We start from the raw sequence: 19591 nt of genomic DNA on the forward strand, positions 1-19591 counted from the left end.
GAACTCAAGATCGTCATGATTCGACGACAGCGGTATCAAGTTACCGAACGGTAAGTGTAATTGACAACTCGTTCAGCCTTACTGTAAGGGTAGAGCTTTTACGAGAACGGTCTAAATCAGCCTAGAACGTTTGTATTTTAAATCGTGTTGTTTGCTTTTCATCTGGGAGGTATCTTTTGATATTTTTCCAGTATTTTACGCTTTACCATACCTTCTTCATTTTGAAGGTTACAACTGGTATATGACAAATAATAAGGACGCCCCGATTTCATAAATTAAACTATCATGCACGATTCACACTAGAATGGAGCTGAGATTAAGCGTTAGTCAAATCTTGAACCTAAAGTAATTCAGAAATATTGAGGAAAATTTGCAACACTTGTGTTGAAGGTACGGTTACATCATCGTTCCCCTCTATTAACCATGGTTTAACTTTCTTTGCCACCATACAACGAAAATGATCTTCTCTGAAAACGTCTCTTACATTTTTGGAGCTTCATCTGGTGATAAAAAGAATTTATGCGTAGGTATCTGCTCTTTTCTCGAGACCTTGGTACAGATTTTTAGTTTAATTTGTTTGTTTAGTTAAGAGGACGAAAGAACAACTTAATTTCTAGCTCGGAAGTAAGTATGAAAGTCGCAGATTAGTTGAAGAAGAGAAGAGAGATTCTCCCAATTGTTGACATTCATCGCTTCAAATTCCTTTGCGCTAAATTCTTCACTGCCTTTGTATATATGTATACAAACGATGTATCATGCTATCGACCTATCTGTTTCGATGCTCAGCACGAATCACCTGATTATTCGGCAGCAAATGTGACCAGGGGCGATAGATTCTCCTGGAGATTTTAGCGGTTAAAGATGTGGTCCAATGAGTGGGGAAATACAGAAGTAACGACTTAAGGGTGAATACGTCATTTTAGAAAATATTATTCTTGGAGATCAACAATATGAATACGGTATACCATAATAAGTTGTTTGGTTTGCCCCCTTTCTGGCTCAAAAGCTCAACTCGTCTGACCAGTCTGACCAGTCTGACCAGTCGGTCTCTCTTGCAAGTCAATTGAAACTAAATCCCTCAAGAAATAAACTATAAAGCCGCAGAACAGCAATACTGGTGTTCATCCCTGTTTCAATTTCTGTTACTCTCTCAATTTAATTTCAACACTAGTCGAAATAGGATGAGCTAACACAGGAAGTAAAAGCCAGCTATTGATAGATTTAACAAGACCTATCAAATAGTACTTGGATGTTTAGAAAATAAAACAAATACTTGACGTAGAATCAGTCACTTTATATGACAATTTGGTAAAAAAGTTGTCATTTTCCGTCCGACTTCCATATATCAACTAGTGTTATGAGGTCAAAGTACTATTTATATCAGCGAGGCTAACTGTAAGTAAATTACAGTGTACCCGATCCTCGTTCTTCAAGGGCTGCCGACATCTGAGTGGGCTGGGTACAGTGTAATTTGGTTGTATCAAGTAAGGTGAAATTGTAAATTAGCCACCGTAAAGAGTTAAAAAGCTGACGTTTCGAGCGTTATCGCTTCTTCAGAGCGATTCCGACGCAGCACTACAGTTTCTTTAGAAACTTACCTATTTGGGTATACTGTAATTGCAGTTGATTGTAAATGTATTTATCATGGGCTACGTAACCCTTTCTTTGGGGTGTTGCATGGTATGTTGTTACAATTGCTTCATTGGCCATGGGCTATATATTCGAGCTGTTGTCATTTATATTCATTCGCGTCTTACGACCGTTCCCACGCCATCAAAATTAAAAACCCAGTGACTAGGAATTGCCAGTTTCTCTTAGAAGTGGTTTTTTGCATACACTAACATAGTTTAGATTGTTTTGTAGGGTGGTTTTTCTTGCTTTATTTTTTACATTTCCGAATTTTCATTCCTTTGATGTATCATTCCTATCAATTTTGTTGATGAAGGCATAATAAAGAGGGTCGCATACGGCTCGTGTTGACACACCCTAATTATGGTTACTTAATGAATGATGAATGTTATATATTCGTTGGAGCTGGGTAGCGAAGTAGAATATAATTACTAAGAATCTCTCGATTGCAATGAACAGAATTCCATTTAACAATATTACTATTTTCAATTTCTATCCTTACTTATTTTTGAAGATTTTAGAGGCTTGTAATCCTCTTGGGTTTTTCAGTATGAAAGGGAAAGAGACTCCCCTCGGGAATTATAGAATAAAGCCGGAGTAAAATTAATCAACGGGTGTTGTTGTAGCTTTAATTTATTCCAAAAAGAACCACTTTGTATTTTCGATACAGAGAGGGTGGACAGTTGAGAGGCCAGGGAGTTAGTCTTTTTTGTGTGGAGACATAACAATAACTTCGCTTGAAAAACTAATTTACATCAGCAAAACATAATTTTCCGACGTAGTCTTTCACAGAATACTCATACTCTCTAAATAACTTTACTCAAACTCAAGATAATAAGCACTGTTTTGCCCTTAAAATACCTTAACGGAGTCACAAATACCTACCATGGGTGTAAATTGTTACGAAAGCGACCAGCACCCATCCCCGTAGTTGACGATGTTTGCATTTTACGTCCCCTGTAAATACTAATTACTCTGGATAACTAATTTGTGCAAAACGCGGATCACGAATGCCATTTTGTAAACAGTCTTTGTTGTGACTACATCTCTTCATTAATACGTCACACTCTGTAATCATGCAAATTTCTGCAGTCAGCCACTCAGCGCGTCACTGACGTTCTCACTGATAAACACAGTGCGCCATCCGCTGAGGTAACCCTCAGGGTACACAGTTCTAATCGAAACGCGGACAATCTGCAATCAACAACAAATTAAACCGGTTTAACTTAAGTCACAGGTACGTGCTTCATTCTTATGCAAAACAACAAAACGGAATTTGTTGTCCCTAGCGTGAAGTATCTTTATTATGTGCGGTGGATTGTGCATAATTACAAGCTAATGACCATCACAGAAAGATTTGTTTAAGAAGTCATTTAACGAGCGTATGTGTGTGTTCTGATTTCGCTCTATAGCCTCGAAGGGTCAGGGTCGACGACAAAAGCGATGCAGGTGTCGCCTGAAACCCAAGAAAAGGAAGTTCCCGGAAAGTATGGGTTGAAGTTCTTCCACGTTCTCGAGTTGGTCATGGTGAGTTTAATCATAAGTACCCGTGGAAACTACGAGAGAAAGTAAATTGATTTTCACCCTCGTCTAGAATAAAGCAAAGGAAGTTGTATCTTGAAGCATTCTTCGACAAAACCTAGAATGGAGTGCCAATGAGACACGTTTTCTTTACAAATTACCCATTGCTGTTTACAAGGCATAAGCTTCGTCATTTGACCTTTACAAAAAGATGTGAAATGAGCATTTAACTTGTTTTAATCTTCAAACATTCGATTAATATTCTCGAGAGGGTTTAGTTAAAGCAGAAAACTTTTAGTTTATTGACGAAGTTCCACTTGTGAACGTTCTCGCGAATTAACCAGTAACGTCAGTTTTACAAACAGATTTCGAAATCTTCCAATTGTTGTCTAGAAACTGAGTGATTACAGCCATAAAATTATTAAGAAGTGACACTGTTACGAAGCCTGCTACGCGCTCTATTTGCAACGTTTAGCTCTCAAAAACTTTCTGAAGAAGTTTTCAAATTTTGGTCGAAAGTTCTAGAGTTCTAGAGTTAATAAATGAAGCTCGACTGAAAGCAAGGCATCGAACTCTTCAAAGTAATTGTTAAAAAGTAAACTAAAGAATTCCATTGACGGTAACTTATCATAGTCTTACAAACTTTTGTCTTGCAACTTTTAATTTGCTGCTCAATCGCGTTACACATCGTAAACTCGATGTAAGGCAACGGACTCAGTTCAGACGCTTTCTACGCTTTCCCAAGCAAGTCTCTTTAGCCTTTTATTGGAATACCTGCACCAGGAAACAAACGTTGTATTACGCAATGACTGTCTGCGAGGCAGTATCATATCGATGGAGTACGTAAATGGTGCAAATAGATCAATGATCTGACCATAATCTGAGGTTTGTACATAGTAACATCGCATATTGTGATTGACATTGTCAGTCGATTTACGTTCGGATGGCAGCAATTTGTTTAAAGATAAAAATCTCGATCACCTGAGTCCATAATTGTTTACTCTATCTTTTTCTCACGAAGCTCATAATGGTGCAACTTGAAAGCAGTGACACCAAACAAATGTCTGTGTTGCTAAGTTTCAATTTATTCCGCTCTGATTCACCGTTGATGTTAACTGGCACTTGAAGTATAAAGTAATTTGCGTCACTCTCTTTCCGGCTAGATCAAGCAATATAGGCCACAAGTACTTAGACCTTCGGCTATAACGCGCAAAAGAAAACAATGTTAGGAACATTAACACGACCAAAATGCTCCTAAAACTGAAGTAAAATTTACTCAAGAAGCAGTGAAGCATATTTAATCAAAGAGATTTTGGATTCATAATGATCTATCTATATCAAACTAAACCTTTTTTAGGAGGAAACATAGATATTTTTAATCCAACCGATATTTCACACGTCCAAAACTATGAGAAAAAATAAAACAGAAAAGTTTGAGTATGAGGTCTTTTGACTGTGACGAAATGTTACGTCCGACCAGCCACAAACTATTTTCTTTTCAGAATTAGTAATTAAGTCGTGTCACGAAAACAACTGAACTGCAAAACACAACACACGCAAGGCTTCGAGAAACAGTTCGCATAGCAACTGCTACACAAGATCAACACAGCTCAGAGAACAATGGTTTCTATTATTTTGGCTTTTTAAAAATGGAACAAAAACAATGGAACAAAAACAAGACAAAAAAACAAATCATGAAGGAATTTATTTTAGGTGACGTGAGTTAAAGTGGCTTGAATCTTGCAAAAATGGGGGCTGAAATCTAAAGAGTATTGCACAGAAATATTCCGCTCTGAGATCCAAATTAGTAACGTTTTAAAGAACCGTACGTCTTAATCGATAAAGTACAGCGGGTCTTTGACAATAACAAAGGAAAAAATTGCAAGGGCAAAAGAATCGTTACTCTTAAAAAAGTGATAGGGGTTTGCTCTCTTTTCATTTTTGGAAGCGTTGATCAGCGTTTATTCTGTTTTGTTGCTTTTTAATAGAATAGATAGAACATGGAATAGACTGTCTTTAAAAAGTTCTCGAGGTATATACGATCTCCGTATTTTTATTCTTATCGAGTAGAATGGCCACGGATACTTTTACAAGAGAAGAGACAAGTATAAGTGCTCCGTGTTTAAGGTCAACATGGGAGTCAGAGGTATCCACATATGCGATAGGAAGGGAATCAACATCCTTTTTAACATGGAAAAGGTCAGTGTTCTCTGCTATCATCAGCACCTTATACTCAATATGATTGCGGTAATATGACAGGTTTTGAGGTCAGGAAGAGTGTCTAGGAGAGTGAATGGGTGACAGATAATGTAATAAGAGAAATCTGAAAAATGAATGCATCTTTTGAGAACGTTCTGATGCATGTTTTGCCAGTTGCTTTTAAAGTATAAAAATCATGAAACAGTCGTCTGCCAATCGTGCACATAATCCAAAGAGGTAAGATTAAATCTAAAAGAAGCGAGTATGTTTAGGGCAGTCGCGGATTGAAATAGTCTGGAGATGACGAGATGGAAAAATTGAGACTGCATTTGGTTGACTTGAACAAACCCGTGACATTTTAGTGGTAAAGCGATCCTTGGTTCCTCCATCTCTCTTCTCTCCAAAACTGGAATGAGCTCTCAACCAATAGTGTGCAACTTTATCGGGCAGAAGACAAGGGAGGGAGGGTAGAGGAATCGAATAACAGCTGACATCCACAGAGAGTTTTAATGTAAGCTTTCTCATATATGGCTGCAGTGTGTAGGCTATTAGGGGAATAGATCGTTAAGTTATAGGCAGTAGAAAGCTGGTAGACTACCTATACATATAGCTATATATATAATTTATTTCATTGGAATGATTCTATATCATGATCACCGTTGTACTCGCTAAGCCATGAGGAAAATTTTTCGCTGGGTCATGAATCAATTAAAGACGTGAAATCTCTTTTTTTATTGTTCGTTACATGCAAGGATCTACATTTTTTCTCGCTTTTTTATCAACAGATCTACAAAGAGCCAGCGTTCGGGAGACTGACCTATAATATCTGTTTGCTGGACGGATACACACCCTCCATGTTCGCAAATGGAATTTCTCACGAAAAACAAAAAGCATTTCTCATACAACTGTGCAAAGTAGCTCAGCAGGGTAAAATTTTTGAAACAAGTGTCAAACTAGTTCGAGAATATTCCACGATATGGCAAAACGCAGGTGAGACGTTTTCCATTTTTTTTCAACTCATCAAAGATGTAGCCTGATTTGTTTTCGCCCCTTCATCAGGGACTACCCTCAAAGCAATGCTTCTTTCGATCATCCTAGAAATGTCGGGAAGAGGAAGAGAAAGTCGAGCCGGCTACCAGAGGTTTCTTCCTCTTCTCGAAATTTCTAGGAATATCGAAGGATCTCTGCTCGCAAGGTAATCAGGGACCAGTCATTGCTTATCTCCTAGGGAGAAGGGGGCCTGGGCGATCACATAGTTCTCAGATTAAACAGAAGGGGGCTCACTCGCCGCCAACAGAGCAAAAAAGCTAGGGAGACTATAGAAAAATTGACTCCCAATGATCCAATGATGGGGGGGGAAGGGGGGGGAGGGAAGGTCATAAGGATATTGCAGAGCCTTCAGGGGAGATAAGATATATTTTATCGTGATACAGCCAAGATCACTTGGTCCTTTTAGAAAGACTCTTTGGCTAATTATTTTTTAAGACTACACGCGGCAATCGATTCACTCTTCTACGCCTGTTACCTCAAATCATGATTGTTATTAACCCAAAGAAATCAAGGGATCAAAGGAGACACTTGCCTCATTGGTTTTGTGTTAAAAGGTGCATGGAAATCATGAACTACTTGGGTGAAAAAAGCACAGCAAATATTATCGAGTCATATTTTGTGAAAAACTTCCTTCATCTGGAAGGAGATAAGAGAAGATTGGTGCGGAGTAAGAAAATACAAATGGATGTAAAGAAAAGATCAACGGCTTCAATTCCATGTCTTCATTTCTCCAGACCCTCGGTTGAAATCCACGTGGGAGCAAAGCATTATGGACCTCACATGCGACATCTTCACCGAAGCTTTCTTCGGAATCCGAGTCGACCATCAAGCCATGTTTAAATGCGTGAAAGGAAGCTGGGGGAAACGAGGGTGTGTAATCAGCCAAGTGAATTAGATTGTATCTTATTCCACTGGTCAATTATTTGGTATATTGATGAGGTCGTCACTCAAAAGAAAAAGAGATCCCACCAGAAACTCCTTCACAATAGCCAAGGGTTGAAGATAATGTAAACATCAACAGTTATCTTAATCATTGAAACGGTGTGTTGATATGAAGCCTAGCATAAAACAAAAAATCAATAGTGTAATACGGAAGTAAACCAGTCAAAGGTACAGCCTTGCTCCTCGTTGATTTCCTTTTCTAAAGAGTATTTACCTGGTCAATCATTTACTCGTAGTTTCTTTTTTCATACATCGGTTATTCAAAATTTCTTCATTCCTCATCAAAGCCTTGTCTCAACTTTCTTAGGACACTGAGAAAAGGATTAGATGGTGCAAGATGCTTGAAGCAGGCCTTCCGACAGAGTCCAGCTCTTGCAGGTATTTTTCAAACAGCCGTCGAGGCAGGTGTGACAGAGGAACAAGCCTTGATGGACGTTTTATTTATGCTCAAGTAAGTCTCTCTGTTAACCTGTTTTCTTTTATGGGTCTAATAAACTCCTTTGAAGTAATCAATTCAGCCTTACGTGACCTCTGTGTCATTTATTTCTCTGATCTTCATTTCCCCTTTTTTAATCAATAATTATGCACATTTATATAGATCAAGAAAAATGGAGACCCTCGTTTTTATAGAATTGTACAGCGCAATTCCACGCTGACAAAAATTTTTCTTTTGATCGTAAGACCCTTAACTAGCTATGACATATTTAATTACTAGATCATTATTAATTATGATAAATGTTTAAGATAATCAATAATAACATACATCATATACTCGCGTGAGGGTAAGTCAATATGGTGTTGTTGTCGTTATTGTTGATGAGCAAGCACTCCGCTGGCAACCGTGATAAAAACTAGCCATCAAAATCGTAATTAAAAAATTGTTTGAAATCCTTGGCATCCTTAAACGTTTTCAAGACAAAAACGTCGACATTGTCTTTTCCTTTCAGTTTCAATGCGTATGGCGGTGTATCCGGTTCTTTGAGGACCGGTATGGCCCGTTTATTCATGCTTGAACAGGATTACAAACAGAAAATGAAAAATGAAATGATAACAGTATTGTCGAACCAGGAACTATCCAAGGAAGCCCTGACAGAAATGCCGCTCTTGCACAACTTCATCCTGGAGTTACTGCGCATGCACCCACCAGTACCGGTCTTCTTTGGACGGGCAAGGTCAGTATGGTGTCTTTCGTACAGAACTTGATCATTTAACTTTTATTCAGAAAAAAAAAAGTAATGAGAGAAAAAAGATACCAAGCTACAAATACTTAGAATTGGGATTGCAACCAGAGAAAAACTTTTGAGGTAAGATTCGTTAAATAAGGGATACATAGGGGGGAAGGAGAATCTAAGAGGAATCTGCCACATTGACATGTTTGGACGGAGAGTTTCAAAGAGAGGCTAAGCAGTAAATGGGATTGGAGAGAATAAAAGGTCATTTTAGCAACGAAAAGTATTTTCTTTTTAAAGCACCATCTTGAATGAAGGTACGAACCCATCAGACGCTTACGTAATATCTATAGTGATATTAACTTTTCGTTTGCACGTAATATGACTGGTTAAGTATTGCCTGTAAAATGTATTAAGAATCTTGCAACCCTTCAAGGCACCATCCAACAACCCCTTGTACCAAAGTGGAGAGTACGTCAGCCTCTTTGTCTAAGGCGTAAAAGTGATTAGACTTAGTTTTGTTTCTTACTTTCTTTTTCTTATATCCTTAACAGAGAGGATTTTATCCTTAACTCTGACAGCGGCAAATTCATCGTTAAAAAAGATGAACTTCTTGTTGGAAATGTACACATGGTGCACAGGGACGAAAGAATATTTGATCAGCCACACATATTTTCGCCGTCTCGATTTGAAAACAAGGTAAAGTTGTAATCGTACTTCCGATTCGGAGTGATAGTGAGAACCAAATTTTGTTTGGGCGGAGTCAAAAGTGGAATATGTCATGAACTATACACATATATGGGGTAAAAAAATTTCAATTCTTACGGAATACTTCAAAAGGTAGTACTAACTTAATAGCATAATTTTATTTTAAGAAAATACATTCTACTATTTGGATGAGTAGATTATTTTGTTAAAGTCAATTTCCACGTTCCTTTTTAATTGTAGGCCTTAATTGATCACATCATCTTTGGATATGGACCCTTTAATGAGGAGGCAACGCCTCAAAATCATCACTGTCCCGGACAGGTAATACTCTTTGTCCTAGCTACACCTTTTGACGAAAATGAGACTGAACCAGTCTAAATCGAGCGGAAAAGCAAAACCAAAGTAGTCATAAGGGGCCATGTTCAGAATAAAAGAAAAAATCACACGAAATCAATGAAATCTGTGCTATCTCGGGTAACCAGGTCTCTATCGCTTTCAAATTTACCTCAGACTGATTTGGAAGGAGGTTGAAGCGTCAGAACCAATCACGTAGCATCTCGACTAGATACAGAGCAGGGAAAAGTCAAAGTAATTCAATTCAGAAAAGTATTTTTTTTTCGCAATATTTTTCAAATCCTTTTGTTTTCTCTTTTTTCCCTCGCTTCCCTTGCTCTCCCCTGCGATCACGTCCTTCGTTCTCTGCTTATTCTTTTCTACTTTTCATCCCCTTCTTAGACATGTGCTTGTTTGTTGTTGTTGTTTTTTTTTCTATCTTTTTTCTTTTGTGTATAAATTTAAGGAAAGGAAGCTTTTTTTTTTACTTAATTGCAGGAGATCACTCTGACAATACTTAAGGTTGTAGTGGCACACGTTTTGCTGAACTGTGAATTTGGCTTAGTGGATCAACCCGTGTGGACCGGGAAAAAGTGAGTCATTTGCATCTATGAAAGATTTTTCCGATTGTTTCATTGACTTCTTGAATCTTCTGGCCGAATAGCATGCTACTTATCCACACCATTGCAATACATCTTCCCAAAAATTGGTGAGGTGATCAGTCACTCTTAGTCGAATGAGATCATTTTCCTTGCGTGACACCAATTTCGTTAATCTTCAATAAATAAATAAATAAACACCCTGGAATTGAAGAGTAACACTGAAGAAAGGCATCAAACTAACGTTGCTTATTCGCAGGATAAAATATTTACAAAACCTGTTTATTTTCATTATCGTGAAACAGCTTAAATGGCCAGACAATACCCAGTCTCCTTTAAAGCTGTTCTTTAAAATGTCACACAAAGCCTTACCCCCTGCCAACCCCCCCCCTCCCCATCTCCCCAAGGAGAGCCTTCCTGGTCATCCCAAAGAACGGCTGTGAAGAAGACAAAACAATGCCATCCCAACGAAGACTCGTTAAATGCTTCAGCTGCTCATTTTGCTTTTAATTTGTTTAGATTGAGAAGAGTTGGTTGTCCAGACAAGGAAATAAGGCTTTCGTATTTCAAGTACAAGCCCTCTGAGGTGAGATATCATCAGGGAGCAAAAGAGCGAAATCGAGATAAGATATCATCAGGGAGGAATAAAAATCAATAAACATAGTGCCTTGATTTAGTTGGAAATTCTATGGAGTAATTTTTTGCCATTTAGTAGATCCCCCTACTGATAGGAGATCATATGCATTTGTTTATTGACCAAGTTCGTTCGGTTAAGATGGCTGTATAATGGTCTGTTTTTGTTTTGCACTTCATAAAAATCCAAAAAGAAAAAAAAGATTATCACATATATATTCAGCCATCACAACCAGGCAAGTTTTGTCAAGAGCGTGTCTGTGTTTGCATGCCTTAAGCATGAGGAATTTATAAATGAATAAAGGCTGATAGTTTCTAAAGAAACTGTTTGGGGCTCCGTCGGTGGGGGTAACGTAATAATTTGAATATATCAAGAAAGTTGAAATGGTAAATTGGCCACCGTTACGAGACAGGTCTATCCTTTGGTCGACGTTAAAAAGCTCATACTTTTTCACCATTTTTCGATGATTAGGTCGGCGGAGATGTGACAGTCGAAGAATTGACAGAATAGAAAGACTGCTTTTACTTTGTGTCCTGATGTATGCACACTTTGTGTCCTGATGTATGCACGTCCACTGTAGACCGTCCAGGGAGGAGGACCCAGAATAGAAGAAGAATGGAACTATGCAACGTGTGCAATGGTGCCGTGGTCCTCCCGGCTATGAATCTAGTACTTGGCAATAGTCACGCTTGATCGCACAAATGAACACGTTTGCACCAAGGATATTGAATACGTTCAGTCATCTTGTAAATTATGTGACTGAGTGGTTTCAAAGTTTCCAAACAATTCAGGACGTCTCCGGTGTTGAGTCGTAATATCATTAGCTGCGAAACGCTGTGGAGAGAGGATATTAACGCAAAGTTTGCAAAGTATTCAGGCAACAACGGACAGTAGCGTTCAAGTTAAATGTCTGACTGCTAGTAGAGACAAAGACCAAAGACAATGTTCAAACAATTCAGTAGCTCAACAACGATGAAATGCATAGATCGTTAGGAAAGAACAAAAATTTACACCGATGTTAAACTACCTGCACGAAAATTATTTATTCATAGATTATTGAGAGCATCCAAGATTATAGCGGCACAGCGCCCAAATAAAAAAAACAAGAACGGTAATTAAGAAAGAAGGTCAGTTTCCGCGGTAAAAGAAGTCTTCATACGATACAAAATTTTTCTTTTCCAAATATGGTGAGCCCCGCACTACGCCGAAAAAAAAAAAATTGTTATTCCAAGGAAAACATTATCGTTTAAAAAGATGAATACTTGAGTGATTACTTGGCAACACACATGTCAATATCCTATTCCCTCATTATAACCAACATTTCACCGGGTGTCTCGGCAAATGCGAGCTCATATTGTTTTATCTGGCATTCTCATATATTTAGCCCTAATATCATTTTTCGTTTCATCTTTTCTTGATATTCTTCAAAAAAATATGAGAGTAGCACTGAGACAGGTTTATTTGCGCGGTACTTAAAAACATGATGAACTGTAGTTAGCACCATGATGAGAAACAAGTACAGCTATTTTACATTACGTATAAATACTAAAAACAAGTATAAATTGGAAAAAATTGATATAATCATTCACAGAAAAATTACTTGCTTGTAAGAATTAATTCATTAACAGACTTCATTCAAGACTAAATAAATAAACCCATATTTTTTCAATTTATCCATGAAATATTCCACCAAGCAGGAGTCTTCAATTGATTGTCGTCGATAAACCATAGCCAATGTGATCCAAAAAGCCAATCACAACAGAGATAAAAATCATCATTAGCCAATAAAAACTCAAAGTTAAACAAAAGCAAACTTTACCAAACGCGCAGAAAAACGCTGATGACCAAGTCACGATTGGTTCCCGATTAGCGTCTGATTGGCTCCGTGGATGGCGCGAGTTTTCAAGATCAATCACAGATCTGAATGAAGCAAAGACAACGCTTGATTGTCATGGCTGATTACTTTCCAATTACATCTGAAAGTTGCTTTAACCCACACATAGCCGCAATCATCAATTAACACTTGAAGTAGTCGACAGTGCATTAGTTTAGTTTAACAACACTCTCTGATTGGTCAAGAAAACTCCCACCTGCTTCTCAACCAATGACAGGAGAGGACTTAAAGATATGTCTACTCTAAGCTCTGATTGGCTCTTCCTGTTGTGTACCTTTGCTCTCACTGGCCGCATGTGATTACTAGTGCGTAAGTTTTTCGACACTCGCTCTATTGGTGGAGTGTTAGGAGTTGCTTTAGCAACAACGATTTAATTTTCTTCTTATACCTTATTCAGATTTAATGGGCAGTCTTACTGCTGAACTCTGACAAGACCCTTGTAGGAATTTGGTAACATTTTTTTCTTTCTTGGCGGTATTTACCTCGAGAAAATTACACGAATCCTCAATGCAAAGGCCGCGGAATCGTGAAAGCGCTATGATAATATTTAATTTTTAACCCTTAATTTTTCCATCGCAACTGCACGACTACGGAAGGAACTTTTTTCAATGTTACATTTTGAAAAGTGAGTTCACACTCAACGACAATCTCATTAACTGAACAACTGCACACCTACCCTCCCTCTAGCCCTTGACTATTGTTGGCTTTGGGGAGGAGGAGTAGGTGCGCAGTAGTTAAGATACTCATGTCGATCCCAATTTTTTTCTTCCTCTCTCTGGACTTGAATGCTGCTCCGAAGCATTGCACACCGAAAAAGTCTGCCTAAGTTTGACGATTTCACGTCAGTATTGTGCGAATTGCAGAGTCAAAGCGACGTTCTAACTGCCTTCACTTCGTGGTTATTTAGAGTCTTCGTATTAAGTCAGTAGTGTCAAAGGCGGCTACCATGGAGTTTTCACCCTAACGGAAGTCCATGTCAACTCCTTGCTTACTAAAGATTAACATTCAGTTAAGAGTATATATTAAAAATCTGAGTAATTCAAGTACTTAGCTGGCTTCTTTCGGCCTTATTTTCTCGTAAAAGAACTGTTTTTTCACAGGTTCTAGAACACCGTCCCTCATTATCAGCGCCCTCTTCTTAGCATCTTGAAAAACCTTATTAGCAAATTCGTAAAAATCATTTTCCATTTTCCATATTTTTGATTGTTCAAAGTATTCAATTGTTGATTTTTCCAATGGTTTCTTAGATGCTGTCTTCCTGAGATGGGATTTACCACCTAAAAAAGGGGAAAAAAGTAAGGGAAAATTCAAAACAACAAAAATTCAAAGATGGAGAAGTGGAATGTATACTCTTCTATAAACATGTTGTTTCCAACACTTAAAAAAAAAAACATTTCTTGGTTCAAAAATCTTTCATTTAATCATTTTGCATGAAAGGCTTTTTTGCTTTTAGAAACAAAAGTTAAAAAAGTTATTGTATAAGATAATTTTAAAGTTTTTGGCCTCAGCATCAACAAGTTTATTCCAGATACATATACACTACTGTTTTTTTAAACAACTTTAAACCAAAATGGCATCACTTAAAAAGCTTTGCAAAGGAACAGCAATGAATATTCAACAGAGAGGATGCTCCACATATCATTAAAAGGTAGATGTATACTTTGCAAACCATCTTACCTTCATTGAACACTTTTGTTGCTCCTTTAAATATTCTTGGCAGTATTGCTTCCAAAATTGCTACAAAGTCTCCCATTTCTTCAGTGATTCCTACTAGTAAGTACTTTTCAACTAAATTTCTTTTCGCCTGCTCCAAAGCCCATTTATTTCCTGGTGACCTGAAATGATATTAACAAACATTTTTTCAACTATCTATCTAAGATTTATCTATCTATGCTTTAATCTGCAAAGGGCAATACAGCCCATCTTGGCATATTTACTCACCCATCCCATCCCAGGGGAGGATTTCCACCACACAGTAATCTCATGTGGGAAATTAACATCTCCTACCCCTAACCTTGCAGGAAACGGGGCCTACGATTTATTTCTCCTCATCCAAGAAGACTATAATATCTATCCATTTCTTGATATTATAGAAAGGTAGCACATTCTCCTCAGTTATTTTAAGACCCTGAGTGTTGGTCTGGCTGGGGGCCTGAACCCTTGACCTTCCACACAACAGTCCAGTGCTCTACCAATTGAGCTAACCAGGAGGCAGTTTTGTGTTTGAAGCAGTTGTCAGGTAGTCAACCCTTTTAACAGTAACCAGCATCTAAATTCTCTTTACAATACACACCACTGAATCATTCTTTTAACTTCATGAAAAAATGTTCTCCACATCTCAAGAACAAATAGTTCAGGCTGTCAAATTTTCATCACACCATCTTCATTCATCGTTGTGCAAAAGGATCACTTTCAACATTCCTATCTCTGGACCTAGTTAGAGGGCCTAGCCTGCCATGGGTCTCCCATACCTCAGCAGTACTGATTGGAAGGTGGTAGGTTTGACTCCTATTGACTGAGCACTCCGAGTTCTTTTTCTCCAAGTATTCCTGTGTTATTCACTAGATACATCATCTTTCAGTACTATACAGCAATACAACCTAAAGTCAATTATTTTGACTAACAAAACATGGCTACTGATGACAAAAAAGAAAAAACAGGGACAAACAGAAGGGGAACTCACCAGCACTGTGGTGCATGACCACAAAAGTATGGAATTTGCAACCACAGCTTCTCAGCCCTACAATCTGGATTTCCATTCTGGACACATTCATCAAATGTCTAGTAAGAAAATGGAAAATATCTGCTAGTTTACCTCATGGTGCTATGCTACTTATTAAATATTTGATGATTTTCTAATAAAAAATAACCTTTACTATGAAATGAGTAAGAAAGAAATCACCATAAGATAAAAGGATTCCCTAAAAATTTATCATAATTATTTCCATAAGTATGTTTCAATTCATAACAATTTCATGTCATATACAGAAATTGAACTTGTTCCCAACTTCAATAGTCATATACACCATTTGAGCTAACACTCCCGGTTAGCTCAATTGGTTGAAGCGCCAGACTGTGTTGTGCGGGAGGTCAAGGGTTCAAGCCCCGCCTGGACTACTACTCATAGTCTTAAAATAAGTGAGGAGAATTTGCTACCTTTCTACAATCAAGAAATGGATAGATATTCTAGTCTTCTCGGATAAGGTCGAATAAACCGTAGGCCCCGTCTCCTGCAGGGTTTGGGGTAGGAGACATTAATTTCCCACACACGAGATTACTGTGTGGTGGATGTCCTCCCCTGGGTGGGATGGGTGGGAATTGGCCCTGAAAACCCCCATGGGGAGTGGTCAATTAACCTATGTTTGTTTGTATGTATGTATTTAACTACCATTGATTGGAGGTTGGAGGTTGGTTAAAAATCAAGAAATATGCAAAAAATTCAGACAACTCTCCATTATGTTTTCTTTTTAACCCAAAACTAGACTCAACTTCCACACCTCTTTATCTCCTTGTCTTGTTCTTCGAAGGTATGGCCTAAAGTCATCGCCAAACCTTAAGAAATAGTAGTAGGAGACTAGTCTGTCCAAAGGCTTCCTTATCATGTTTATAAACAGAGGACTTTGGTAGACACCAAGTCTTTGAAAGTCCATATACGCAAGATGACCATGATAAACAGCTGGCATCCTCTGTTTCCATGTTGTAATGTTGCGAGCAAATCGCATCTGATCAGAAAGCGACATCACGTGAGAGTTTCGACTAACATTTAGGTGCAGAGTATGGAATTTGTTTGGACGGCAAAGACCATAAAGGACACCCATGAAAGATGTGCTGCCAGTCTTTGGAACTCTGTTGTAGAATATAATGATGCGATCATCTTCAGTTTGTGATCCGGTCTGCCCTCTGGTGGACACACCAAACTATTCACAGAGATAGAATGAAAAAGCAAGTCAAAAAATTTTGTTTTGAAAAAGGCAATTCTAAATAAAAGTGACAGTAGAGAAAATTGTGTCAACTCAATTCATTATCACCCAAAACGCACAGTGGTATAATATCAACAAGAATCAATAGATCTATCTCGTTACTGTCTTTGAATTCAGAATTGAGGTCAGACATATCATTTTGATTCTTCAACTACTGCAATTAAGCAATCTGCATTCCTAAAAGGTTTAAGTGAAAAAATATCCTCTTTGCCAACATCACATGCACAATTGTACATGTAACCCCTTCAGGCAAGATACGTCAATTGGTAAGTGTAACAGCTGAGCACAGTGGGAGGTCACCATCCAATTATAGGATACAAGCCCTCCTGTTTATAAGCCTTCCTAAAACCCCTTACAAATTGTCTTAGCCCAGAGCTTCAATTCTAAGCATCAGCTTAGGGTACATGCATCTGACATAAGCAGCATTGGAGTACGTAGGAGCAGTCAACCCTTCCTCCCCAATGACACTTCCATACTAGATGCATTACTTTACTTACAAACAATACTGAGCACAGCAATTTACAAAGGATACCAAATAATTCTTTAGAGAACCTGATAAAATGCTGTTCAATTTCAATACATTTTTAAGCAGAAGGGTCATGATGGATGAGAAAAATTAATAACCAAGGGAGAATCTGTGATCAAACACAAAATTCTCAGATCTAAAATTATACAAGAATTTTGTACTGCAAATAGTCTAGAGGATTTATATTTAGACCTATGGAATAAGATTGTTAAAGCTCTAGTCAACATACATCTCATCCAGATGTGGTAGAATCAAACCAGCCTAAGCTTGACCACTGGGAATGTCAGTTTCACATTTACACTTAATAAGCTTACACCAGAGCAGTCTAATGGGAGCAGCGCATATACTGGGTACTTGATGTTTCTTGCAAGACTCTTCCAAATCAAGGAACATTTTGTATGATTGCCTCACAATTTCCTGTTCAGCTTCAGCAGTATGTTCATTAGATGTTAGAATTTGGAGAATTCTTCACCTACTTTACAAGACTCTCCCACTAAATTCCAATGGATTTAACCCTCTGGCTCCCATGAGTGACCAAGAAAGAATTTCTCCTTGTATACTATCAGGATTATTAGCTGATCTGATACCAAATTCTCAAAACCAACAACATAAGGTTATAGGGCAGACAGTAAGGAGAATGACTAAGATTTTGGAAGTGAAAGGGTAAAGATGGAGAGAATGCTCTCCTTTACACTTTCCACTACCCTAATGTTATTAAAATAAGTTAGCCATGATATTGGCCCTGTAGCAAATCAATGGAAAGGGCACAAATGTTACCTCATAATTGTTTTCAAATTGACGCCTCTCTCTCAAAATATCACTAGACTGCAAACTCCCTGAGTACTCTACAAATAGGAACGAAAATAAGCCTTAAAAGAAAGAAACATGTTAAGAACATGAGAAATTACAACCAGGTCAGTGATAAACTATTGTAAGTTACTTGAGAAATTGATGTCATTAGAGCAAATTGGATACTAGTGGTACACAAATGGCATGTGACCTGTCATTTACCCTTGTCCCTTATACTTCCTTTCCATTAATCAGGATTGGATGATGTTATTTATGCAATAATTTACAGTATAACATAAAAAAGAATGCATGATCTATCTGATGGAAATGGATGTCACTCTAGCAGTCTATGTTTTCCCCAGGTTTGGATATTCTGAGTCCTTTTTTGGTTGTTTGGAGAGTTGTAAGGCTAGTTGAAATTAGTTAACAGTAAAGCTGGTTCAAATGGGAGGCATATGGCTTTTGAAAATGGAAAGAGGATTATTTTAAACCTGCCAGCCACAAAATGTTATAATACAATTAATATAAAAATGATACATAGCATCATATCATAGTTGGCTGCTTTCTAGTTATTGGACGTTTACAAGTACAATGTATTTTAGGTTTAGAACGTTTAATCAATAAACAAAACATAAAAACTGTTAAGATGGTAATCATGACTGACAGTGGAAACGTACGTCTTTCGTTTAATCCCAAATGTCGATTCTTACGAGCTAAGGATATAGAACGGCTGCCTAAACCAATTATTTTTAAGTAATTCGAGTCGGAGCCGGCATCGCCAAAGAATCAGAGGTGCATATTTCCTTGAAGGAAAGCATTTTACGGCTGTGATACGGGAAGTTTGGAGATTTACTAATGACACAAATAACAATACTCCATTGTCTCTCGACATGACTGACAATCACAAAATACAGAGAGGAAAGAAAGGAGAGTGAACAATTCCACAAAAACGTTCCAGCAAAACGAAAACTCAAAATGTCAAACTGTAGATTACAGGAATACATGTGTTTTCAGTCATAATACGATTCCAGAAGTTGCAGGGCATCATGAAATTATTTTCCCGTAAGACTTTCTACAAAAGGGGTCTATAAATAAAACAAGAGGAGACATTGTGTTTCTAACTAAGTTGATTTCTCCTACCATTGTAGCGATGATGCCTTGGAACACTCATTTGAAGAATTTGCATTTCAAGAATAACGAATGCGACAATAAAAGCCACTACCATCCATTTGTTGACGATCATTCTTCCAACGACAAACCAGGGAATTTTCAGAACAACCATACACGCTTAACAAATTCTGGAAATTCTGGCCACATAAGCTTATGTCAGGAAGCGACGGATAGCTTCGATCGCACGCGAAGTAACAGCATACTGCATGCAAATTTAGAGCATCGACTTAGCGTTTATTATTTGGGAGGAATCTGGGGCGAGCTGTACTACTAGTCATCTCCAGTTTTCTCTCTTATATTTAGCCCACAGTCGCGCGAAACTTGAAACAAATCTGCGACAATTTCCTCAACCTGGGAAAAGAAATTTCTACAAATCAATCTGAAAACAATTAATTTAGACGAGCTAAGTGATCATCTAAACCTAAAAGATCAAAGGAAGGCACAGAGG

The 19591-nt window shown here is 37.9% G+C and overlaps 2 protein-coding genes across 5 annotated transcripts; one reads left to right on the forward strand and one right to left on the reverse strand.

Moving 5' to 3' along the window:
* On the forward strand, positions 1-12451 carry LOC111335913 (uncharacterized). 2 transcript variants are annotated; one of them, XM_022941910.2, is made up of 12 exons: positions 1-50; positions 3042-3156; positions 5221-5349; positions 6135-6339; positions 7134-7269; positions 7649-7792; positions 8289-8513; positions 9065-9209; positions 9459-9539; positions 10050-10144; positions 10670-10736; positions 11256-12451. In XM_022941910.2, exons 1-12 carry the CDS (start codon positions 16-18, stop codon positions 11292-11294), a joined length of 1416 nt encoding a protein of 471 aa, XP_022797645.2. In that variant the 5' UTR covers positions 1-15; the 3' UTR covers positions 11295-12451. The 2 variants fall into 2 exon arrangements, with proteins under 2 accessions (XP_022797645.2, XP_022797644.2); XM_022941909.2 differs by lacking the exon at positions 1-50 and adding an exon at positions 2730-2866.
* LOC111335918 (heparan sulfate 2-O-sulfotransferase 1) lies at positions 10637-19380 on the reverse strand. 3 transcript variants are annotated; one of them, XR_016000090.1, is made up of 7 exons: positions 19114-19380; positions 17962-18053; positions 16176-16595; positions 15362-15459; positions 14356-14513; positions 12604-13955; positions 10637-11618 (listed from the first exon to the last, which is right to left on the reverse strand). XR_016000090.1 is itself a non-coding variant. In XM_088757253.1 (6 exons), the coding sequence occupies exons 1-6, from the start codon at positions 19253-19255 to the stop codon at positions 13726-13728; spliced, it is 1140 nt and encodes a 379-aa protein (XP_088613379.1). In that variant the 5' UTR covers positions 19256-19380; the 3' UTR covers positions 12229-13725. The 3 variants fall into 3 exon arrangements, 2 of the variants coding, with proteins under 2 accessions (XP_088613379.1, XP_022797650.2); XM_088757253.1 differs by lacking the exon at positions 10637-11618 and having other exon boundaries at positions 12229-13955; XM_022941915.2 differs by lacking the exon at positions 10637-11618 and having other exon boundaries at positions 12229-13955; positions 17962-18029; positions 19114-19379.
* Between the last annotated feature and the right edge of the window lie 211 nt (positions 19381-19591).

This window comes from Stylophora pistillata, chromosome 4 (assembly GCF_964205215.1).
Source record: "Stylophora pistillata chromosome 4, jaStyPist1.2, whole genome shotgun sequence".
Taxonomy (NCBI): Eukaryota; Metazoa; Cnidaria; class Anthozoa; order Scleractinia; family Pocilloporidae; genus Stylophora; species Stylophora pistillata.